At 38.5% G+C, this 27,058-nt stretch overlaps 2 protein-coding genes across 2 annotated transcripts; both read right to left on the bottom strand.

Moving 5' to 3' along the window:
* Positions 1-15,599: 15,599 nt before the first annotated feature.
* Positions 15,600-16,514, bottom strand: LOC109148048. The gene has a single exon (XM_019295826.1). The coding sequence runs from the start codon at positions 16,512-16,514 to the stop codon at positions 15,600-15,602; it is 915 nt and encodes a 304-aa protein (XP_019151371.1).
* A 4,025-nt stretch (positions 16,515-20,539) lies between these two features.
* On the bottom strand, positions 20,540-22,777 carry LOC109147975. The gene is made up of 4 exons (XM_019295702.1): positions 22,204-22,777; positions 21,738-22,047; positions 21,307-21,557; positions 20,540-20,625 (listed from the first exon to the last, which is right to left on the bottom strand). Exons 1-4 carry the CDS (start codon positions 22,775-22,777, stop codon positions 20,540-20,542), a joined length of 1,221 nt encoding a protein of 406 aa, XP_019151247.1.
* Between the last annotated feature and the right edge of the window lie 4,281 nt (positions 22,778-27,058).

Genomic DNA, 27,058 nt, shown 5'->3' with positions numbered 1-27,058 from the left:
TACCTTTGTCAAAAACGCATCCTTTTGCTGCTCTTCCTTAATTTCTCCCAGAAATGTAGGTACAATCCTTAAGTTATAGCAACGAACTTCTGCCTCAACATCTCCCTGTTCCACCACTTCCAAGTTCATCTGTTGGAGCTCCTTACACAGCTCATCCGTCACTACCCAAATAGAACTAGCGGTATGCTTCGATTTCCGACTTAAGGCGTCCGCCACTACATTAGCTTTTCCTTCGTGATACTGAATATCTAACTCGTAGTCCTTAATGAGCTCCAACCACCTTCGTTGTCACATATTGAGGTCCTTTTGGGTGAAGATCTTGCAACGCACCCCATATAGATAGTGCCTTCAAATTTTCAAAGCAAACACTACGGCGGCCAATTCCAAATCGTGTGTAGGGTAATTATCTTCGTGAACTTTAAGCTGGCGTGAGGCGTAAGTAATCACTCTCCCATTTTGCATCAACACACAACCTAGTCCTTTCTTGGACGCATCACTGTATACCTCAAACCCTTCCGTTCCTGATGGCAATATTAAGACTGGTGCAGTCGTGAGCCTCTCCTTCAAATCTCGAAATGCTAACTCACAAGCTTTATCCCAAACGAAAGGCACTTCTTTCCTTAATAACTTAGTCAAAGGTTGAGCCACCTTGGCGAAATACAAAACAAACCTTCGATAATAACCCGCTAAACCAAGAAAACTTCTTATTTCCGCCACTGACGAAGGTACAGTCCAATCTTTCACTGCCCGTATCTTGTCCGGATCCACAGAAATCCCCCTACTATCAATCACGTGGCCTAGAAACGTCACACTATTTTTCCAAAACTCGCACTTAGAGAGCTTGGCGTATAACTGCTTCTCCCTCAAGATCTGAAGTACCGTCCGAAGATGTCCAACATGCTCCCTCTTATCCTTCGAATAGACCAAAATATCGTCGATGAACACGATCACAAAATCATCGAGGTGGGGTTTGAACACTCTGTTCATCAAGTCCATAAATACTGCAGGGGCGTTAGTCATCCCAAATGGCATAACTGTAAACTCTGACCGTACCGAGTCCGAAACGCAGTCTTAGGAATGTCCTTGTTTGCTACCTTTATCTGATGGTACCCTGACCTCAAGTCAACTTTGGAAAACACTCCTGCGCCACGGAGTTGGTCAAATAAGTCGTCGATCCTTGGGAGGGGGTATTTGTCCTTGATGGTAACTTGGTTCAGCTCTCGGTAGTCGATACACAACCTCATACTTCCGTCCTTCTTCTTTACAAACAAAACCGGAGCTCCCCATGGCGATGTACTTGGCCGGATATAACCCTTATCAAGGAGTTCTTGCAATTGGGTCTTCAACTCTTGCATTTCTGGCGTAGCCAAACGATATGGGGCCTTAGAGATGGGTGCTGTGCCCGGCATAAGGTCCATTGAGAACTCCACTTCCCTAGTAGGAGGCATACCCGGTATTTCCTCGGGAAATACATCAAGAAATTCACGGACTACGGGTATAGATTGAGCTACCTCTCCTTTTTCCTTCAAGTTCTCGACCGAATACAAGTATAACTCATTGCCTTTATCCATATACCTCTTCATCTTTGTCATAGACACCAGCTTAATCCCGGGTTCTCCCAACTTTCCACGGTATGATACCCTTTTCCCACTGGGTCCCCGTAGCACCACCTTCTGATCTTTGCACAAGATTTGGGCTCTAAACCGCCCCAACCAGTCCATACCTAAGACCACATCCATCCCGTCCAAGTCGTACTGGATTAGATCGCTAGGGAACTCTTCTCCTTTGATATTGATCTTGATGCCCTCAAAAAGACGGTCGCACATCCTAACTTCTCTCGATGCTACCTTCACGTTAAACCTCACTCCCGTGCCCCCAGATAAGCTCAACTTCTGCACGAGGCCGGGTGATACGAACGAGTTAGACGCTCCTGAATCAAACAAGACTGTTGCTGGCACGGATTGCACAAGGAAGGTTCCCACTACTACGTCACTGTCACCTGTTCGAACTCCACTTAAGGTAAGCACCCTCTCTTGGGATGGCCCTTCCATTGGATGGTGAACCTCTATCCTCTCATGCCTTCTTACATCTCGGAATGCTGGCAAGGTAGCTGCACTAGGACTTACTCTTGTGGACGTACCACCCCGGATCCATCGTTCAATCACCCCAAAAGCATTGCTAGATTCGGCCAACCGAGATTTCTTAACCACTTCACCCACGTCTTCAAACGTTGCGGTACGCTGGCGAGTAGGCATCACAGACTTCTGCTACAACAATGAGGTTACCAAAAGAGCAAGCAAGCAAGACAGAAAGCAACACACATCTCACCGCGCAACCTAGAGTCCTAAGCCTAACATTTAGCTTCTTAAGGTCGCTTAGAGGTCTCAGAACACACTTAACCACTTAAAAAGTCTAGACTTAACCCTTCCTAGGCTCAAACCTAGGCTCTGATACAAACTGTAACACCCCCCAAAAAAGACCTATATAAAAGCCTTAACACAAGCAGATTAAACGACAAAACTAGCACAGCGGAAGATAAAACGAAACTGGATAAAAGAAATCCAACGGGGTGTCACGCCACGTCTACCAAACACGGTAAACGCTACGGCAAACAATCTGCACGTGCATACATCTATCCCAAAACATCAGTCTAGCGACATTGGCGCACAGGCCACAAAAACAAGGATAAAGGTGCTAAGCTACCAGGCTCTAGACATCGCGCTCCTCTAAACATCACCTGAAAGATACAAAGATAAACATTGGGACGACGCCCGGTGAGCGAATAATGCTGGTAACCCACCAATACCGTTAAGTATCATACATAGATAGATATATGTCATAAAAACCATTTTCGAAACGGAATACATATATATAAGTCAAAACCAAGATCAACAGTCAACACAAGACTCATCACTCACAAGGATAACACGGGAACACATCCCAAACCACAAAGGTTAACCACATGCAAAGGATAAAGACTCACCCAACGGTAACACATGCCAAAACAACACAAGCCTCCGTGACTACACACGTCATGAGAGAAGATCACACAACGCCAGCTTTACAAGCCCTCGCAACATCACCCATCACGAGTTGGTATGCCTTCCATATGCCCTGTTCCAACCTTATGGCTACCCCCAACCTTGTATCTTCTTTCCAACCATTACCTCCAGGACCCCTGTACTTTTTAGTCCAACCTTATTCCCCCGGGACCGTCGTCCCCCACCAACGAAAACCACCAATCACGGCAACACATGCCCGGATAACACATGTTATCCCCTAAAAACGTGGACCCATCACTCAGGCAACAACTCCATAATCACGTCACGGCCACCACGAGGACCGCTGAAATACCTTGGTGACTAGTGTCCCATACCACTAATCGTGCAATCCAGGTAAAGCCACGCCCGCACCACAACTCAACAAGAGTCAAACAACGGATCTCAACGAAGGTATGAAACATGCTCAATCAAGGAACGGGTCACATCCCAACAACAACAACGATGGATAACACAAGTTATCATCAACCAAACGGAAGGTACAAACCACACACACGCTAGCATTTAGACAACAAACTAGCATGCTTATCAACGGGGAAACTCAAGATAGTTCCGAGGAACACACAAGACACCTCCTGGTCCAACGAAACACAATGTTGAACACTTAGCACGATTCAAGACTCCAAAGTCCTACATGGATACCTACCATATAGTGCTAGACCTACGAAACATCAAGAAGACACTCAAATAGTTCCACAAAAGAACAACGGGAAGCCAAAAGACCAAATACCGAGTCAAACGGATCACGGGGAACAAATCCCGAACAAACTCCACCGTGTTCCCCGCGGGTGGACCCACGGGTAGGCGCCTACCCGTGGTTCTGCCCGCGGGTACACTACCCACATGCCTCTGTACCTGCGGGTGGGCGGCGGGTAGGGCTCTCCCCGTCGTTCCGCCTGCGGGTACATACTCTTGGGAAAAATAATCCCTTCGGGGATTTTCTTCTCCAAACACAAATTCAAGTCCAAAACATGGCAAATCTCACCAAACACAACAAAATCACTTGAAGCATGGAAAATGCCAAGCAATGGCACAAAAGAACACTAAACACAAGCTCTAGATATGCAATATCACAAGACAAATGCATAAACCCTCACATTTCATAGCAAAGCACAAGTAGAATCCAAGAAATCACATATAGGTAAGCAAAATAGGTTTTGTAGAGCATGGGTTACCTCTTGAAGACCCAAAGACTTCACTTTACACCACAACAAGCTCTCCACAAGGCTTACTTTCCAAACCCACTTCAAAATTAAACCAAAAGATCATAAAGATCCTACCTTTAAGAAAAAGACAACTAAGATGGAACCAAAAACACAAGATGAACTTAGATCTTACCCTCCTAGATGCCCAAATAGGTGAAAGGTTGAATCTTGGAAGCAAATCTTGGAATCTTGACAAGGGTCTCAACTTGGCTTGGAGAATAAGCTAGACTTCTTTTATAGAGAGAAGGTAGAACTAATTTCTAAGAATTGTAGGGAATGAAATGAAGAAGTCTTCTATGTTAGGTTACAATACTAACTCTTGGTGAAAAGACAAGGATACCCTTACTAACCCTTAGAAAGTGTAAGGAACAAGGGAACTCCCCTCAAAGCACAAGGTACAACACAACTTAAAGGTTGACGAGTCAAATTCTAGTCCTTGAGTATTAAAAATCAGGATTTTAGGAATTAATTCCTCAAATAAAATAGGATTAATTACTCAATTAATCCGTGGATTGAATGTGGATTTTTGGGGTGTCACACGTAGAGTTCAGCCGGACCAACCCCCCCTCCCTCAACCCGTCGCCACCACTTGTCGCCCGTCGCCACCCTGTCGCCGCCGAGACCGAGCAGCCGCCGCTGCCAGTCGTCGTTGATCGCTGGAGCCGCTGCCATACCGGGAAGCCAAGCAGCGAGAAGAGAAGAAACAGCGAGAGTGAAGAAGGAAAAGAGGAGAAAAGCCTTGGGTCCTTTTTGTTGAGTTTTGGGTCATCTTCAATCGTGCCTAGGAGGTCAAGTTTGGCAAGGAAAGCGGAATGGGTGGATGCCCATTATCTTGAAGGTAAAGCTTTCAACCCGGAATCTTTCTCTAGTTCTATGTTGGATATGCTTAGATATCAAGGGTTACTTGATGGGTTTCTCGCCATAAGGGCCGAGACATACCCAAGTTTGGTTAAGGAATTCTATCGTCACATGGTTGTGACAAAGGATGGTGGTAAGCTTGAAATCACCTCTAGGGTGAGAGGCGTCAAAGTGGTTTTGTCTGAAAAGAGCTAGCTCAGCTTTTGAGTTTATCTGCATCGGGAGTTGCTCAGTACAGTGGTAACTCGTGGATTAGTACGGATACAATGGGGTACCGGGACTATTTGAGTTATTTGTTGGATCGCACGAGTGGTTTCACTCAAGCTTCAAGACCGGAGAAGAAGTGGTTGTCCGCCGAGCAAAGGATTTTGGTTATGTGTGTGTCAGATTGCTTGTTGCCCAATAACAACAAAAGTCGGTTGTTGGGAAAGTTGGAGTGCACCTTTGCTTTTTGCCTTAAGAACATGGTAAAGTTCAACCTACTGGCTTTGATGTTGCAACATATGGTCTTCTGCTGTGATCACAACCGAAAGAGTCTACCATATGGTATGGTGTTGAGCTGGATTCTTGTCAAGAAGGGTGTGAGCGTTGATGGTTGTACCCTGAAGCCCGTGGGAAAAATGATGTTGGATGCCATTAATCTGCGAAGTTGCAACTTGTTTCAGTTGGACAATGGTGATTATATCACTCTTGAAGAGGTTGCTAGGAAGTCTCCCGAGGAAAGAGATGAGTTGGCTGCAGAGCTCGAGATTCCTGTTGGAAAGTTGAACCTTGCTGTACAGAGTCTAGGAGGTGATGTAGAGGACGAGGGTGAAGCAGACCATGAAGAGGAAGTGGAAGCGCCAGAAGCTGCTGAAGCCGAGGAAAGTGACTCCGAGAGTGAAGAAAACCAAAGGAGAAGAGAAGCCCGAATCAAAAGGGAGCACGATGCTATGACACACGAGGAGCGTGTGGTCACCTTGCTACGTCAGCAGAACCGGATGATCGAAGAAGGCTTCGCTTTCATGAAGACGCAGTTCGTTGCCGTTCACCAGAGGCTAGATCAGATTGAGGCCAGCTCAAGCTGAAGAGGAGGAGACGACGAAGGGTCCGAGGAGAGCACCGACGGATCTGAGAGCGAGTCGTTCTAGCTTAGTGTTGTGGTAACCCCATTCACCCTTTTTCCTTAGCTTGTGTTATCTTTTAGTTGTTGCTACCGTTGCCAGTTATTGTGCTTTGCTTCGTGTGTTTGCTTTGCTTGCTTGTTTGTTGGTTTGGTGGTTCGTGTTAGGAGTTTGAGGGTTAGACCTTTGGTAGTTGAATAGAAATTGGTGGTTGTGTTTGGTTTAAAGTTTGATATGCTCATTATCTCCGTTGATTATTTCTTTCCAACTCTTGAATGTCATGACTTCTTGCTTATGTTTGGTACCTTTTTGAATCCTTTGAGTTTTGACCAAATAAGGATGTTCTTGACACTCTTATCACATTATAGTTCCATTTAATTATTTGATCTAATTCGTCGTACCCAAGCTTCGGAGACGAAGTTTCTTTGAAGGGGAGAGGATGTGACACCCCGTAATCTAAATTCAATGAATGGATTAATTGAGTAATTAATCCTAATCCAATTGATAATTTAATTCATTAAATTCCTGAAAATTCAATAGTCGGGGACTAGTAATTGACTAGTCAACCCAATGTCAAGCGTTGTACCTAAAGCTTTGTGAGTGGTTCCCTTGTTCCCTTACACCTCTTCATTTTAGTAAGGGTAATAAAGACATTTCACCTTATGTTAGTAATGCAAGCTAACCTAGAAGACACTCCTCATTCTTTCCCTTTACACTTTCCAAACTTGAGCTCCTCCTTCTTTCTAAAAGTTAGATAGCTTTTCTTCCAAGCCAAGTTGGAGCTTTGCCAAATCTTCAAAGTTTGTCTCCAAGATTCAACCTTTCCTACCTTTGAGCATCTAGGAGGGTAAGATCTATGTTTATCTTGTGTTTTTAGTGTTTTCTAAGGTGTCTTTCCTTAAAGATAGAATCTTTATGATCTTTTGGTGTGTTCTTGAAGTGGGTGTGGAAGGTGAACCTTATTAGGAGCTTGGTGAAGTGTTAAGTGAAGGCTTTTGTCTACAAGAGGTAACCCATGCTCTACAAAATATATTTTTCTTACCTATATGATGATTTATTGGATTCTACATGTGATTTTGCTATGAAATGTGAGTGTTGATGCATTGTCTTGTGAAAGTGCATATCTAGAGCTTTTTATTAGGGTTCTTGTATGTCATTGCTTGGCTATTCCTTTGATTCAAGTCATTTTGTTGTATTTGGTGAGATTTGGCATGTTTTGGACTTGAATTTGAGCTTGGAGTTGAAAATCCCCGAAGGGATTATTTTGGTACAGGGTGTGTACCCGCGGGCAGAACGGCGGGCGGGGCACCACCCGTCGCCCCACCCGCGGGGTACAGGGCCTCGTGGGAGTGGTTCCCGCGGGCGGAACAATGGGTGGAGGTCCATAGACTCGTGCACTTGCGAGTACTATATTAAAATTGGCGCCGTTGCCGGGGAGTTGTTTAACTTGCAATTTAATTTTCTGTGTTCTTTTTCTTTCTTTAATTGCTTGATTTTTTGTTCCATATCCCTTCATTATTGTCATCGTTTTCATTTTTAATCTTGCATTTTATTTAATTCTTTCGTCAATTTAAACATTGCGTTATATTTGTTTTTATTTTCATGTTCCCTTTATTTATCGCATTTCTTAATACTGGTTTATTTTTTTTCCAATCACTTTATTATTATTGTCATTTTTTTCTCTTTCAATTTAATCTTGCTCATTTATTTGATTCATTAGTCCATTCTACTTTCCCAAAATTCTTTTTCATTCTTAAGCACACAAATATTTGAAAAAATTTTACATTTTAATATGTACTCTTTTTTGTCAAACCAAAATAATTCTTTTAATAATGGTTTTTGACAGGCAAGTCCAATGAATGATTTTAATCAAAGGCCTGTGCCCGACTCATTTTATAATTCTTATAATTCGGGTTGGTAAAATCATCCTAATTTTTCTTTGGGCAATAATCAAAATGATTTTCAACCAAATCATCCTGATTTTCTTTGGGATTATAATCAAACTGATTTTCAATCAAGTCATCGTAGTATTTCTTGAGAAGATAATCAAAATAATTTTGAACCCAATCTTCATAATTTTTATTGTGATTATAATCAAAACAATTTTCAACCAAGTCATTCAATTCTAATTTTTATTGTGAGTATGACCAAAATGATTTTCAATCAATTGACCCACCCCAACCTACAAAACAATCTTTGGAGGATACTTTACAAGAGTTCATGCGGGTTTGCAATATTCATGATTTTCAACCTAAAAAACAATCTTTGGAAGATTCCCTGCAGGAGTATATACAGACTTGCAATAGGCGGCAAGAAGAACACGATAGGCGGCAAGAAGAACATGATCAATGGTTGCAGATACGACAAGAAACAGATGAACAAAATGAGGCTTGCTTTAAAAGAATAGAATCACATTTAGAGCAAATTGCTAAATTTGTGCAAGGGCACGTGCCGGGTGAGTTACCTAGTCAACCTGAAGAGGCTACAGCTATGCGTAGTGGTCAAATGATTGAAAACAAGTTAAACGATAATACCACTTCTAAACAAACTGAAATAATTGAAAAATTACATAATGATGTTGATATTATTGTTGAAAATGATAAGCCTCAATTGCATAACTCTGATAATCCTTATTATCTGCCTCCCATGCATTATGTGCCCCCAATCCCTATCCCTATTGATGAAAGCTTTGAAAACACCAAACCGTTGCAAAATGAATATTTTGTGGTAGAGGAGCACTATGTACCACCTGAACCTTATGTGCCCCTAGTTCCTTTTCCAAATAGACTCAAAAGTTGTGTGTCTGAAACGGTAGGTGCAGAGCTACAAAAAGAATTGCCCCCTATCCCAATTGATGTTCAAGCAGGCAAACTGACCAAATATGTGCTTGGTGAAACTGTTGAGTTTCCAATTTTAACATCAATGAATTTGCCTAATAGCTCTAACCAAGTTTTTGCAGTTAAGGGGTTGAATTTTGTTGAGGATGGTAAGTTGGAGTTCGATAAACTACAAAAAGAAAATCCTTTGAATGGCGTTGACAAATCAGTTTCTTCTTGTTATTCTCCAACTGCAGGGCTAAATGAGAATTCCACAAATAAAAAATCTAATAAAGGAGGACTCTCTTTGTCTTCTTTACTTTCCTCTCACAACATTGGGGACAATGTTGAAAATAAGTGTGGGGAAGGGATTTTACCCACAAATCACAAAAAATTGAAAAATTTTAAACTTTTTTATTTTCTTATGTTCATTTTCTTAAACCTTTTTATTTTAAAATTCTAGCATTAGTTTAGCTTTATCCATAAGTCTTTTAAATATTCGGTAATGAAAATAATGCATGTTTTTGTCAACTCTTAGTGAGTATATTGCATGTAGCTAGTTGTTAATTTCTTTATATTTTGAATAACTTTGTAAAAAAAATACAAAAAAATAAAAAATACACAAAAATAAAATAAAAATAGAATTTGCAAAATCACAATTACCCTTATATGTTTTATGTATTTTCTTTAATAATTTATATGTTGGTTTCACTTTATATTACCTTTTTAAAATTTTTGAATAATTCTTGAGTGCAATAGATTGTGGTGTAGTGTGTTGGTTCAAGGATAATATTTATGGCATAAGTGACGTGAAAATAAAAGATTTAAAAAAATATTTGAAAATAAAATTGAGTGTTTTATTTATTTATTCATTTGTAATATTTTAGAGATTCTACTCCGCTGAATTAGCCACCTACACATGTACCATAAATAAATAAATAAGTGTCGTGGTGTGGTTTATGAGTACACACAAAATTGAAAACCCAAACAAGTCTGGCGTAAAATAGCGAGGTTTTTAAGGAAGTTCTCTTTGGAAAAAGTCAAAATAGAAAAATAATGAGTGAACTTTGGAAGAGACGAGCAATTCCTTCATGTTCTGCACCTGCACTATGATAGAATATTTCTGAATTTGGTTTAGGTTGAATTTGGTGAAATTTTCATATTTTTCCATTGAGTTTTTGTATAGTTCATATAAGGGGTGTCAGCACACGAGCACACGTTTTATATTTATTTTAGTTGTTAAAGTTTTTAATTTCTTGTCAAATGTTTTATACATTCTTCGAGTTGGCACTAACTTTGCATTGGTGGCAATAAATTTGAAAGTATATTTGGGTAAAGCTCGATCTTATGCTTGATTTTATTTTAATCTCTTTTCTTTTTAATAATGCATTTGCTTGAGGACAAGCAAATAAATAACTGTTGGGAGATTTGATACACATTATTGGTATTGTTATTTTAATAATCTTTTTATAGTTAATATATAATAATTGATTAATTTTATATCTATTTTGTTTATTATTATTGTCATAAGTAGCTTTATTAATATTATTCTATTTTAAGATTTTTTTATTAAATTTGTCTATTATCTGAATTCTGTTAGTCCAATAATTCTTTGATCCTAATTTATTAATAATAATATTAGTAGTATATGATCAGTAGGAGTTTAATAAATGTAGATTACTTATATATGGTCTTTAATAAGTTTATTATTATTATTATTATTATTATTATTATTATTATTATTATTATTATTATTATTATTATTATTATTATTATTATTATTATTATTATTATTATTATTATTAGGGAAAATTGCATTTTTCGTCCCTAAGTTATAGGATAATTGTAGAATTCATCCCTGAGTGTTGGTCATGCTCAATTTTCGTCCCTAAGTTATCATTGGTGTTGCACGTTTCGTCCCTGAGTTATAGAGTAATTGTAGAATTTGTCCCCGAGTGTTGTTTATGCTCACTTTGCGTCCCTAAGTTATCATTTGCGTTGCACTTTTCGTCCCTGAGTTATACTAAAATTGCAATTTTCGTCCCTAATCACTACTACATAAATGGTATACTACGTCACTTAATAGACGGATGTTTTTACATATACACGACAGTTTTCGAAGTGTCGCGCGTGTAAGTGACTGCCGTTGTAAATATACACTTTCTACAACGGTTTTGGAAATCGTCGTGTATGTTAACTATATACGGTAGTTAAAAAACTCTCGTGTATGTCAACTATATAGGTAGTTATTTAAACAATTGTCGTCTATTAAGTGACGTAGTATAAGTGTATAACACAATATATTAGACAACGGTTATTTAAAAAGTGACGTAGTACACCATTTATGTAGCAGTGATTATGGGCAAAATTTGCAATTTTAGTATAACTCAGGGACGAAAAGTGCAATGTCAATGATAACTTAGGGACGGAAAGTGAACATGACCAACACTTAGGGACGAATCCTACAATTACCTTATAACTCAGGGCCGAAAAGTGCAACGCCAATGATAACTTATGGACAAAAAGTGAGCATGACCAACACTTAGGGACGAATTCTACAATTACCCAATAACTTAGGGATGAAAAGTGCAATTTTCCCTTATTATTATTATTAGCCCCATTTAATAAATCTCTGTAAGTCAAAATCACACCTACAAGAGAGGCGCAAGCTCAGCGAACAAGAACCAGTTTTCCGTAGAACAGGTCCTCTGACAATCCGATTGAAGAGTGGGGGAGAAGTTGGCCTGAAGGAGTATAAATGAAAGGCGAAAATCGAATGTTAATCATCAATCTTGCTCCGGATCAATTCTGGAGGCGGTGAACAGAGACTTTCCAGTGGTTCGCGTAATTAAGCTAGGCAGTTCTGGGCGTAGAAATTTCTGTGATCGTAGCTTCTTCTCCTGTCGGTGGCTTCGGAAATTTGTTCCGTTCGGCAGCTTTGAATTCTTGGGCGTAAATTTGGTTCGGTAACATTTGATTTCAACAGCAACGCCTGGTTATGTTCCTTCTAAATATTCTTTTTCATTTTATGTTATTGTAGTGCATTTGAGTTGCTGCAATTCATTTACCAATATTGAATAGTCACTTTGATAAGGTTTTCTATTGAAAATAGAGCTTCCAATTAGATGTGGTGTTTGTTTATTAATTAGCATGGTTTAATTAGATGATGGTTCCAATGAATTGTATGAAATTAGTGGTAATTTTTATGTTTTTAGTCTTTATTCTCTTGATATCTTTCTACATTGTTATTTTCATGCCTTGGGTTTTTACTTGTAATTTCATTTCGTCAAATTAATTTCGATTGTTCAGTCAAATTAAATTCATTTAATATGTTTACCGTTTGATTACCGAAAAATTTAGATTTCGCAACAGTTACTCATATCACGGCAATTTAATTCTTTCACTTTAATTCTCCTTATTGCTTTTAGTACAATCTTCTTCATTGTTAATCTTTCTTGATGTCATTTTTGATTCCTGGTAATTTATTTACTTAGCTTTTCTTTGAGTTTTGGTTTAATTATTTTATACTAAAATTGATCATTATCTTTGGCATTTAATTCTAGAACTTTAAATTATCAAGTCAATCTTAAGTTTAGTTATTAAATTGCATATTATCAATTCTCTGTGTGTTCGACCCTTGCTATTGCACACTACCACTCGTGCACTTGCGAGGACTATATTAAAATTGTCCAACAATTTTTTGCGCCGTTGCCGGGGAGTTGTTTAACTTGCAATTTAATTTTCTGTTCTTTTTCTTTCTTTAATTGCATGATTTTTTGTTCCATATCCCTTCATTATTGTCATCGTTTTCATTTTTAATTTTGCATTTTATTTAATTCAATTGTCAATTTAAACATTGCGTTATATTTGTTTTTATTTCCATGTTCCCTTTATTTATCGCATTTCTTAATACTGGTTGATTTTTTTCCAATCTCTTTATTATTATTGTCATTTTTTTTCTCCTTCAATTTAATCTTGCTCGTTTAATTAATTCATTAGTCCATTCTACTTTCTCAAAATTCTTTTTCATTCTTAAGCACACAAATATTTGAAAAAATTTTACATTTTAATATGTACTCTTTTTTTGTCAAACAAAAATAATTCTTTTAATAATGGTTTTGGACATGCAAGTCCAATGAGTGATTGTAATCAAAGGCCTGTGCCCGACTCATTTTATAATTCTTATCATTCGGGTTGGTAAAATCATCCTAATTTTTCTTTGGGCAATAATCAAAATGATTTTCAACCAAATCATCCTGATTTTCTTTGGGATTATAATCAAACTGATTTTTAATCAAGTCATCGTAGTATTTCTTAGGATGATAATCAAAATAATTTTGAACCCAATCTTCATAATTTTTATTGTGATTATAATCAAAACAATTTTCAACCAAGTCATTCTAATTTTTATTGTGATTATGACCAAAATGATTTTCAATCAATTGACCCACCCCAACCTACAAAACCATCTTTGGAGGATACTTTACAAGAGTTCATGCAGGTTTGCAATATTCATGATTTTCAACCTAAAAAACAATCTTTGGAAGATTCCCTGCAGGAGTATATACAGACTTGCAATAGGCGGCAAGAAGAACACGACAGGCGGCAAGAAGAACATGATCAATGGTTGCAGATACGCCAAGAAGCAGATGAATAAAATGAGGCGTGCTTTAAAAGAATAGAAGCACATTTAGAGCAAATTGCTAAATTTGTGCAAGGGCACGTGCCGGGTAAGTTACCTAGTCAACCTGAAGAGGCTACAGCTATGAGTTGTGGTCAAATGATTGAAAACAAGTTAAACGATAATACCACTTCTAAACAAACTGAAATAATTGAAAAATTACTTAATGATGTTGATAATATTGTTGAAAATGATAAGCCTCAATTGCATAAATCTGATAATGCTTATCTGCCTCCCATGCATTATGTGCCCCCAATCTCTATCCCTGTTGATGAAAGCTTTGAAAACACAAAAACCGGTGCAAAATGAATATTTTGAGGTAGAGGAGCACTATGTACCAACCAAGCCTTATGTGCCCCCATTTCCTTTCCAAATTGGCTCAAAAGTTGTGTGTCTGAAACGGTAGGTGCAGAGCTACAAAAAGAATTGCCCCTATCCCAATTGATGTTCAAGCAGGCAAACTAACCAAATATGTGCTTGGTGAAACTGCTGAGTTTCCAATTTTTACATCAATGAATTTGCCTAATAGCTCTAACCAAGTTTTTGCAGTTAAGGGGTTGAATTTTGTTGAGGATGGTAAGTTGGAGTTCGATAAACTACAAAGCGAAAATCTTTTGAATGGCATTGATAAATCAGTTTCTTCTTGTTATGTAATTTTGCAATCTCTCAGATTAATGATATTAATTAAAAGACTGACGGATTAGTCTGACGGATTCATCGATGATATCAGTCAGATAGCTGAATCACCAATTAACTTGCGGAAAGATAAAACTAAGGAAGATAGCGAAAGAGAACAACACAAAAGAAGTTTTACCCAGTTCGGTACAGTATGTATCTACATCTGTTGGACGATCACATAGGCGTCCAATCCACTAACAGTTCATGAAATGTACAAAGGTAGAGAATAGAAATCTCACCCAAGTGCCCCACACAAGGTAAGTACCCAGTCTACACTGACTTAGTGGATTGTTTAAGATGGAGAGCCATGCATATAGAAGTCCAATGAAATCCCTTCACTTGGAGAGCTAACTCTGATGCAGTCCACTTAAATGACGCAGTGTGACGTTGTTCCCACAACTGTGCGATCTTAGCATCCTTTTCGTTTAAGCAACGATATTTCTTCTCAAGTTCTTCATCATAATCAACTAGAACAAATTGTCTTGAGAAGCGTCATAAAACCAGAGATGTATTCTCTTCGTGTATGTCGGAGTGTTTCTTTCTTCTAAAAAGCGTAACACTAATTCTTGATCGAATAAGAGTACTTATAGATCCCATATACGAACACTCTCCATAGATATCTCTGATTGTAGATGGTAGGACAATATAAGAAGAATTCAATCTTAAAGATCCGATCCATACCTTTCCAAAGCAGATACGCTGATCTTCTTTCCAAAACAGACTTTTAAAAACGCGTTTTGCAAAGACGAAACATCTTCGTAAAACAGATTTTCTGTGTCAGTCCCTCTGATGTTGAATCTGATCAATCAGTCTTCTGTAGAACAAACAGACCCAATCTAACCCTATCTTAATTTGCCATAATAGTATTGCCAATTATATGTTGGGGTTTTTGAGCAATTAAAACACTAACAAACTCCCCCTTTGGCTATTATTTGGCAAAACAACTCAACTACTTATAAAAACACAAACTACATAAGGAAAAGATAGTAAATGCATAAAGCCAAAGATCTGATTACAAAACATAATTAAAAAAACACAGCATACAAGACATGCTGGAACAAAACAAAATTCTTCTTAGAGGTGCCATCACAATCAGTCACCCAGACAGGGCCAGAAGGTGAAAAAACAAAAAACTTCAAAAACAATACTCCCCCTGAGTTCCACACTCCCCCTTTTTGCCAATGATAGACAAAGCACGGTCAAGCATCAGAGTGGTTCTCACTGTCAGACTTAGCAGCATCAGCAGCAGAAGAATCAGTCAAGCTTAAGCGGAGAAGAACGGTAGCCAACTTAGTACGGGCTCCTGTCCGCTGCTTTGAAATGATACCATGAACAGTCTCAAGCTTAGATACACGGGCCTTTAGACGAAGAGAGAGTTGGACATCCTTCGCATGTGGCGAATCATCTGCCACAGTATCAGCATTAGTCGTGGAGGGAGCAACCACCGGCGTAACATCATGGATGTGACCTCCAGTCAGAAGACGATGATCAACAGTATACAGCAGAGTCAGACTGATCACCTCACTAGGCATTGGCTCAAGGCCTTGAGTCGTTAGAACTCCTAAAATCAGATTAGGAAAGGGCAACCTTACCTTCTGCTCTTGTGGATAGATCAAGGTGAGAATATGACAATAAATCCAGCCCCCCAAATCAATCGCCATTTTTGTTCCAATATGAAACAATAGACCTGCCAATTGATTGCCAACCGTATGAAAATGAGCCGATGGAAGCCAGTTGTGAAGGGCAAGACGATGTAAGATGACATATTTGGAGGTGAGTTGAGAGCTAGGTAGATAATCCTTTTCAGCAGTAGGCCATGCATCATCAGTCTGTCCACCTGTGAGGGTCTTTGCCACTAAATCCCAGTCCGTGATTGCTTCTTCGTGCACTGATTTCAAACCATAATATTCAGTGATCATGTCAGGACAAAAAATATACCATTTACCTCGAATGAAAATTTGCATTGGCCGTGGCCCAGTTAGGATGTCAATCTCCTCATTAAGATTGCAGTAGAATTCATAAGTTAGGAGCTTCGAATAAGGGCAGATCGAGGTAACAGTCTTCAACAGGCCCACTTCACTCAGCAAAGGCAAGATGTCGCAAACAGAATTCATCTGGTGTTCATCAACAGATCTCTAAACAATAAGATCTCTCCGGATCATCGTGGACTATTTTCCTTGAGCAGTAGATGAGACAAATTGAGGTTTATAGATGGATGTATCAGGATTGGCATCAGTAGGTTGAACCTCAGGCGTTACACTTCGTCCTCTAGAGCGTGTAATTGGTTTTCCCTTCCGGATAGAAGATGTGGGAACCACATCAGGAGCTTTTTGCTTGATAGATAATCGCAGGGTCTTGAACACTTATTGGACAGGAGGATTAGATTTAGTATGGACAGACTCATTAGACTTTCTCTTTTTCTCGGCTTGAACCACATCACGATTGTCATCACCAGATTCCACCACTTTCACAGGGATGCTCTTCCGTTTGGATTTTCTTGTCTCTTTGGATGGGGAATGAGCAGAAGGGCTTGGAGACACAGAGTGGCTGGAATCAGAGATATGAGCAGAGGAACTTCCAAGCAGATTTGTAATTTCACGAATCTTGAAGGTAGTTGAATCAGGATGTGCAGTAGCTTCAACAGTTTGGTGCTTAGACACAGGAGCTTGCGAGCCATATATTTCAGCAAGGATTTTATCGTCTTCACTAGACGACTCAGAAGGATGAATCACACGATATGGTTCATTTTGAACAACACCCTCAACTTGTGACCTTGAGGGATCAGCAACCTCAATTTCTATTGGTATTTCGGTGGGTTTTTCAGATGGGCAGAGTTCTTTTGGAGATGCAGTAATCTCAGAAGGGGGCAAAGCAACTTGATCAGCAGAATAAACAATCAAACTCAGATCATTGGACTGCTCAGACGGTTTATCGTTTTCATCAGACACAACATCAACAACTTCCTTCAAAGGTTCAGGCTTCGTAGAGGGGATGCATGGGGGATCATCGGACACAGAGGATTTCACAGATATTAACGCATTCACATTGTCAGAAACAGTAGGCACAGCAGTCGGAATAGCAGCAGATACAAAATCATCAGGCTTATCAGGAGAAATTTCAATAGGGAAATCAGAAGTATTTGACCTGTTATGGAGAATCTCAATCCGGTGTCTGGCTTCATTCTCGGCAGCCTGAAGATATAGGGGTTGTGCAGCTGCTCGACGATGGGAGATCTCTTCTGACTCAAGAGCCCTTTGTGCAAAGTACTGAAGAAACGCCCCAGCACGATTTCCATCAGAGGGCTCTGGAATAGATGCCGGACTAACCTCATCACTCGCTTCGAAGGCCAGCAACAAGAGCTCGCCAGTGTCATCATCGGACCAGTCAGCGTAGAACTCTGGGTAATCGGATAGCACTATGACCATGATTTCATCGCGTAGAAGGGGATCAAGCTTCAACTTCTTCTTCATAGCTAACTGGAGCAGTGTTTTGACATGCTTGGTGGCTGTCTCTTGTGAATGAACCTTTCACCCAAGCTTGATGATAATGTCACGAACTGCATCCGCCATTGGTATGAAATTTGGGAAAGCGGAGGAAGAAACCCTAGATAGAAGAGCAGAGAGAAATCAATCGGTGAGCAGAGATATTTTGAACTTCTTCGTTCTTCCAAGCCTGACCCGATAAACAAATATAGACCCAAGGGCGAAGTACCCTAATAAATGCAGCTCGTCAGATTACATGCAGAGCCGATGTGATTGACGCAACGATATACCTCCTTTTTAGGTAAGAAACGGATGCGAAGCAGATTTGAAATTTGAAAAAAGGCTAATTACTTTATGGTAATATAGGTTAAGATATTCTCTTAACAAAACAGAAGAGAGATTTAAAAGGAAGTCAAAGCTGGTAATTGACCAGGAAACTTAATACCATATACTCTCCTTCTGTATAGCTTACTGCCTTAGTAATCAATCCTGCAGATTCCCAGAGCAGACCTGAGAATCTCAACCGATTTGCATCTAGGGGCTTAGTCAGAATGTTAGCCAATTGCTTATCTGTTTGAATGTATTCCAACTTAATTTCCTTAGACTCTACCAAGTCTCTGATGTAGTGATGCCTTATGTCAATATGCTTCGTTCTGAAATGCTGAACTGGATTCTTCGAGATATTAATTGCACTGACATTATCACAGTAGAGTGTCATAATTCCTTGAGTAAGACCATAGTCTAAAAACATCTGTTTCATCCATACTAATTGAGTACAGCATCCCCCAACGGCTACGTATTCTGCCTCCGCAGTACTTAAGGAAATAGAATTCTGTTTTTTACTCAACCATGATACCAAATTCTTACCAACAAAGAAGCATCCTCCAGAAGTACTCTTTCGATCATCAATATTTCCTGCCCAGTCAACATCACAGTATGCAATCAGACTCAGTTCACTGTCCTTGGAATACCAAAGCCCGTATTGAATTGTTCCTTTTATATATTTCAAAATCCGTTTAGCAGCTATCAGGTGTGATTCTTTTGGATAAAATTGATACCTCGCACATATTCCAACACTGAACATTATGTCTGGCTGACTAGCAGTTAGATACAGCAGACTCCCTATCAGACTCCGGCAGACTGTGTTATCCACTGATGCACCAGTATCATCTTTTGATACTTTCGTGGAGGTAGAAATAGGTGTCCTGGATGGTTTACATGAATCCAGATCAAACTTCTTGACAAAATTCTTAGCATATTTTCCCTGTGAGATAAAGTACCATTCTGAGCTTTGTTTGACTTGCAGCCCTAGGAAATAAGTCAGTTGGCCAACCATGGACATTTCAAATTCTTCCTTTATCACTTTTACAAGATCATCAGTATACTTCTGTAAAGTAGAGCCAAAAACAATGTCATCCACATAGATCTGAGCAATGGTAACATGATTCCCAGTGGTTTTTATGAACAGAGTTTTATCAACATTTCCTCGCTTATACCCATGATGTAACAGATACTGTGTCAGACGTTCGTACCATGCCCTTGGTGCTTGCTTGAGACCATAGAGGGCTTTTCTGAGCTTGTAGACATGAGATAGATGATCTGGATCTTCAAATCCTTTCGGTTGAGCCACATAAATATCCTCATGCAAATACCCATTCAAAAATGCTGTTTTAACATCCATCTGAAACAGTGTGAATCCCAGAAATACATGCTACTGCCAACAAAATTCTGATTGACTCTAGCCTTGCCACAGGAGCAAACGTCTCATCATAGTCAATTCCCTCTATCTGAGTATAACATTGAGCAACTAATCGAGTTTTGTTCCTTGCAACATTTCCAGCTTCATCAGTTTTATTTTTAAAGATCCACTTTGTTCCGATGACGTTGACACGATCAGGTCTTGGAACCAGATCCCAGACATGATTCCGGTCAAACTGATGCAGTTCCTCCTGCATAGCCTTGATCCACAGATCATCCTGTAACGCTTCTTTTACATTCCTAGGTTCTATTTTTGACGTATAGCAGGCTGATCCGGATATTTCAATCAGATTGTTTCTCATTCGGCTTCTGGTATTCATTCCCTCTGTTTGATCGCCAATGATGTTGTCGGAAGGGTGATTTTTCTGTGTTTTGGTGGGCTTGTTCTTCCCCACATTATCGACAATAGACCTCTCTTGTCCTGAACTGTGTTGATCTTCATCATCTGAATCTTGATTTTTAGATCCGGTGTCCTCTGCTATGTCTAACTCACTTAGAGGAGATTCTATCTCTAGTTTAGGTACTAATGCTGCTACTATTTCGTCAGGGTAGGCATCTATAACAACATTTACTGATTCCATTACAGATTGAGTTCTCTTGTTATAGATTCGATAGGCTCGACTGTTTGGAGAGTATCCTAGGAAGATGCCCTCATCACTCATAGGATCAAACTTCTCTCTTTGTTCCCTATCGATTAGCACGTAACACTTTGTCCCAAACACATGAAAATACTTCAAGTTCAGCTTCTTCTCCTTCCAGATCTCATATGGCGTTTTGGACATACCTGGTCTCAGATAGACTCTATTCACTGTATGACATGCAGTGTGTACTGCCTCAGCCCAGAAACGTTGTGGTAGATGGGATGCATGTAACATAACTCTAGCCATTTTCTGCAAGGTTCAATTCTTTCTTTCCACCACACCATTCTGTTGAGCTGTTCTGGGGGCTGAGAATTCATGGGCTATACCATTCTCAGAGTAGAAATCTGAATATAATGAGTTTTCAAACTCTTTACCATGATCACTTCTTAATCTCTGAATTTTTATTATAGGCTCGTTCTTTTCTCTTTGAACCCTTATGCACAAGGTTCTAAAGGCATTGAAGGCTTCAGATTTTTCTCTTAGAAAATATACCCAGCTGAACATAGAGAAGTCATCTACACACACAAATATGTATTTCTTTCCTCCAATGCTTTCAGTCTGTGTTGGTCCCATAAGGTCTATATGGACCAGTTCTATACATCTCTCTGTAGTGATAGCTTTTACTACTTTGTGAGGAGTTCTTATTTGTTTCCCTATGGCACATGCACCACAAACCCCTTCTTGTTCTATTTTGATCTTAGGTATCCCTCTCACAGCATCCAATTTGATCATTTTGTCCATGTCTCTGTAGTTTATGTGACCTAGTCGTCTATGCCAGAGTTTTGTCTCATCTGATTTTGATAGGTGACACGCATTTTCATTAGTTAGCACATAACAGTTGTCAGAAGATCGTGTCCCTTCCATTACCAGTTGATCTACTTTATCCCTGACTCTGCAACAGTTACGATTGAAGCACACATTCCAGTTTTGATCGCACAACTGACTGATGCTAATAAGATTTGCCTTCAGACCACTGACTAATAAAACTTTTTCTAGATGAGGTAAGCCTGAAACATTTAGAGTACCTTTGCTAAATACGTTCCCTTTTTGTCCATCTCCATATGTAACTGATCCACTGCTTGGTTGAACAGCCATAAGACACTTGACATTGCCTGTCATATGTCTGGAGCACCCACTGTCGAAATACCATCTTGCTTTAGTTGTAGATGCAGCCAGAACTATAGTGGGGTAACAGATTACTTCTGACTTCCTGACCCAGACTTGTCTTGTGAAAGGTGTAATAGTCTTGTTCTGATATTTTTCCTTCATTTGGTCTCTGTAAAAGAAGTAACACTCAGGTCAAGTGTGACCTCTTGATCTGCAGTAGTGACACACGGGTACATATTGTCTGATTTTAGCAAATTTAGCTTTGAACTTTAAGTACTGAGATTGAGACGCCACTCTACCAAAGTCAGTTTCTGCATGTGTCTTTCCTTTTTCCTTTATATGGACATACCTGGATGACTGTCCAGTTTCATATCTGTGAGTTGATGTGTCAGTTGACGTACCTTCTTTGACGAAAATAGGAATATTTTTCGAAGATTCTCCTCGGTTGTAACCTAGACCCTTTTTGTCATTTGGATTTTGTCCAGAATCCAGAATTTTGTTTAGAGTTAATGTAGTGTCCATCATCTTTATGTTCTTCTTCTGATCCTCCAACTCTTTTATCAGTTTTCCTTCTCGAGATCTTATCTGAGTTATAAGATCTTCTTTTGTAACAAGTTCTGTGTTCGGTTTCTTCATAATATCATCTCGTTGTTTTAGCTCTTCATTCAGATTTTTATTAACTTTCACCAGTTACTCCCAGCTTGCAACCAGTTTAGCAAATTCCATCTCTAGTTGGGTATGCCTTTCTTCAAAGTCATCTGTCGAAATATAAGACTATTCATCAGATTCATTTCCCTAAGACTGGTTTTCTGTACCTGAGAAGAAAGCCACAAAGTTTCCCACGTTGTCATCTAACTGACCATTAGATCCTTCTTCCTCATCGTCACTTAGTGTAGCTACAGACATAGCCTTCTTCCTTTTGAGATACGTTGCACATTCCGCCTGTATGTGTCCAAATCCTTCACACTCTCGACACTGTACTGATCGATTGAGGGACCTGCCTGTGTCAGTCGAACTGCCTCGGGGTTGTCTTGGTCGACCAGTTTGAGTCTGATTGTTCTGTGTGAAAGACGGTGTATCTGTTTTCTGATATGAGGAATTACTGCCTTTATATTGAGTCTTGTTAGATTGTCCTTGACTCCTTATATTAAATCCTTTCAAGATCTTCTTAAAATTCTTGGTCAGAAGAGCCAAGGCTTCATCATCTATGTCATCAGTGTCTGACTCTCGATCAACATCAGCAACAAAAGCCACTGATTTGCCTTTTCTGTTTGCTGCAAGATCATCATCAGCCAACACTTCAAGTTCATATGTATGTAAGCTTCCTATAAGCTCACCAACACTCTTCTTTTCCCAGCCTGTGTGTTCCTGAATTGCGGTTACCTTCATTCGGATCGGAATCGCTTTGGCAAGGATCGTAGGATCTTTTTGACTACTCTTTCATCAGTGAATGGTTCGCCGAGTATTGAGGCTCTGTTCATCAGATTCTGAACTCGACTGTGAAAGACATAGATTGTTTCCTCTTCGTTCATTCTAAGTGCTTCAAACTCAGACAAAACCATTTGAAGTTTTGATTGCTTCACATCACTTGTACCCTCATACCTGGTTTCAAGAATTTCCCATGCTCGTTTTGCTTCCTTTACTCCAGTGACTAAGGTAAACACAGATTCATGCAACGATCCTTCAATAGAGTTCAGTGTTTTGTTGTTCAGGTCAGAGGCCGCCATCTCATTTTTTGTCCACGTCTCCATAGGTTTTGCCGTAGTGGTTCCATAAGGGTTCTGAGTAGTTAGATGACTCCACCCAGACAGAACGATAGGATAAACCCTGGTACCTTGTGCCTGGAGATAGATCTCCAAACGTGCCTTCCAGAATGAATAGTTGTGACCATCCAATTCTGGTGGTTTCATACTTGCATCCATCTTGAATAAAAACAACCAGCCAAAACACAAGCAGGCAGACAGACAACCGGCAACCAGAGATATTTCCAAAACAAAGAGAGCAATGCAAAAAACAACTTCCCGTACGGATCAAGTCACTATGTAAACTTAAAAGCTCTGATACCACATGTAATTTTGCAATCTCTTAGATTAATGATATTAATTAAAAGACTGACGGATTAGTCTGACGGATTCAGCGATGATATCAGTCAGATAGCTGAAACACCAATTAACTTGCGGAAAGATAAAACTAAGGAAGACAGCGAAAGAGAACAACACAAGAAGTTTTACCCAGTTCGATACAGTATGTATCTACATCTGGGGGACGATCACATAGGCGTCCAATCCACTAACAGTTCATCAAATGTACAAAGCTAGAGAATAGAAATCTCACCCAAGTGCCCCACACAAGGTAAGTACCCAGTATACACTGACTTAGTGGATTGTTGAAGACGGAGAGCCGTGCATACAAAAATCCAATGAAATCCCTTCACTTGGAGAGCTAACTCTGATGCAGTCCACTTCAATGACGCAATCTGATGTTGTTCCCACAACTGTGTGATCTTAGCGTCCTTTTCGTTTAAGCAACGGTATTTCTTCTCAAGTTCTTCATCATAATCAACTAGAACAAATTGTCTTGAGAAGCATCATAAAACCAAAAATATATTCTCTTAGTATATGTCGGAGTGTTTCTTTCTTCTAAAAAGCGTAACACTAATTCTTGATCAAATAAGAGTACTTATAGATCCCATATACGAACACTCTCCATAGATATCTCTGATTGTAGACGGTAGGACAATATAAGAAGAATGTAATCTTAAAGATCCGGTCCATACCTTTCCAAAGCAGATACGTTGATCTTCTTTCCAAAATAGACTTTTAAAAACGCGTTCTGCAAAGACGAAACATCATCGTAAAACAGATCTTCAGTGTCAATCCCTCTGATGTTGAATCTGATCAATCAGTCTTCTATAGAACAAATAGACCCAAGCTAACCCTATCTTAATTTGCCATAATAATATTGCCAATTATATGTTGGGGTTTTTGAGCAATTAAAACACTAACATGTTATTCTCCAACTGCAGGGCTAAATGGGAATTCCACAAATAAAAAATCTAATAAAGGAGGACTCTCTTTGTCTTCTTTTCTTATGTTCATTTTCTTAAACCTTTTTATTTTAAAATTCTAGCATTAGTTGAGCTTTATCCATAAGTCTTTTAAATATTCGGTAATGAAAATAATGCATGTTTTTGTCAACTCTTAGTGAGTATATTGCATGTGGCTAGTTGTTAATTTCTTTATATTTTGAATAACTTTGTAAAAAAAAATACACAAAAATAAAATAAAAATAGAATTTGCAAAGTCACAATTACCCTTATATGTTTTATGTGTTTTCTTTAATAATTTATATGTTGGTTTCACTTTATATTACCTTTTTCAAAATTTTAAATAATTCTTGAGTGCAATAAATTGTGGTGTAGTGCATGTGTTGGTTCAAGGATAACATTTATGGCATAAGTGAGGTGAAAAGAAAAGATTTTTAAAAAAAATATTTAAAAATAAAAATGACTGTTTTATTTATTTATTCATTTGTAATATTTCAGAGATTCTACTCCGCTAAATTAGCCACCTACACATGTCCCATAAATAAATAAATAAGTGTCGTGGTCTGGTTTATGAGTACACACAAAATTGAAAAACCCAAGCAAGTCTGGCGTAAAATGGCGAGGTTTTTGGGGAAGTTCTCTTTGGAAAAAGTCAAAATAGAAAAATAATGAGTGAACTTTGGAAGAGACGAGCAATTGCATTTCAATTTTAATAAATGCCTTGATCCTTATTTCCTTCATGTTTTGCACCTGCACTGTGATAGAATATTTCTGAATTTGGTTTAGGTTGAATTTGGTGAAATTTTCATATTTTTCTATTGAGTTTTTGTATAGTTTATATAAGGGGTGTCAGCACACGAGCACACCTTTTATATTTATTTTAGTTGTTAAAGTTTTTAATTTCTAGTCAAATGTTTTATACATTATTCTTTGAATTGGAACTAACTTTGCATTGGTGGCAATAAATTTGAAAGTCTATTTGGGTAAAGCTTGATCTTATGCTTGATTTTATTTTAATCTCTTTTCTTTATAATAATGCATTTGCTTGAGGATAAGCAAATAAATAAGTGTGGGGAGATTTGATAAACATTATTTTTATTGTTATTTCAATAATCTTTTTATAGTTAATATACAATAATTGATTAATTTTATATATATTTTATTTATTATTATTGTTATAAGTAGCTTTATTAATATTTTTCTATTTTAAGATTGTTTTTATTAAATTTGTCTATTATTTGAATTCTGTTAGTCTAATAAATCTTTGATCCTAATTTATTAATAATAATATTAGTAGTATATGATCAGTAGGAGTTTAATAAATGTAGATTAGTTATATGTGGTCTCTATTATATTAGTGGTAATTGTTTATGTTTTTAGTCTTTATTCTCTTGATATCATGCTACATTGTTATTTTCATGCCTTGTGTTTTTACTTGAAATTTCATTTCGTCAAATTAATTCCGATTGTTCTGTCAAATTAAATTCATTTAATATGTTTACCGTTTGATTACCGAAGAATTTAGATTTCGCATCAGTTACTCACATCACGGCAATTTAATTCTTTCACTTTAATTCTCCTTATTGTTTTTAGTACAATCTTCCTCATTGTTAATCTTTCTTGATGTCATTTTTGCTTCCTGGTAATTTATTTACTTAGCTTTTCTTTGTGTTTTGGTTTAGTTATTTTTATTAAAATTGATCATTATCTTTGGCATTTAATTCTAGAACTTTAAATTATCAAGTCAATTATTTCTTAAGTTTAGTTATTTAATTGCATATTATCAATTCTCTGTGGGTTCGACCCTTCCTATTTCACACTACCACTACAATAGACTCGTGCACTTGCGAGGACTATATTTAAATTGTCCATCAATAATCTTAGCTTTGATGCTCTCTCACCACACACGGCTACGGATGTGACAAAATCAGTGAATGAAGAAAATTTGGAGAATAGTCAAGTCACACTTAATCATACCTCTTTGGTGAATGAAGAAAATGTTGGTGATGCAAATGTGTATGAAACCCGTGAGATTGCACAAGAAGAGGTGTTGCAAATTGTGTCATTCACTCCGAAACCTTTATGTTGTGCCGAGCCGGTTGATACTACCATTGTCGAGCCATTACAACTTGAGAACACACCTCATGAAGATGCACTGGAGCTGGTAGATTCCACATTGCTGAGACCACAACCTACGGCACACACCGAGGTACATTCCCATCCTATTGATGTTGAAGCTTTAAGGAAAAATATTGTTGGAGATGTACGTTGGGAACTACAAGAAATGAAAGGAGATGTTTCTCAAGAGTTTGAAAAACTTCACCACCGAATTGGTAACGTTGATACCAAATTGGATGATTTTCACAAAGGTGTGTATGAAAGGGCCGAATCCTTGCTACTTGGCCAAGGATCAATGAAGGGTGATATGGCTATGATGACTAACAGGCAAGATGAACACAACCTGAAAGTCTTGAAAATGTTCATTGAATTGGGAAAGAAAGGAACCGATTGCGAGTCAAGATTACGGTTGGTGGAAAATTAGTTGAATGCCTTACTTCATCAAACCAGCGTAAACAACGATCTACTAGTTGGAGTTCAGAAAATCCAACTCGATGCTTCGACAA

Source organism: Ipomoea nil, unplaced genomic scaffold (assembly GCF_001879475.1).
Source record: "Ipomoea nil cultivar Tokyo-kokei standard unplaced genomic scaffold, Asagao_1.1 scaffold0114, whole genome shotgun sequence".
In the NCBI taxonomy this organism is placed as follows: Eukaryota; Viridiplantae; Streptophyta; class Magnoliopsida; order Solanales; family Convolvulaceae; genus Ipomoea; species Ipomoea nil.
This window is presented reverse-complemented; position numbering and strand designations above follow the sequence as displayed.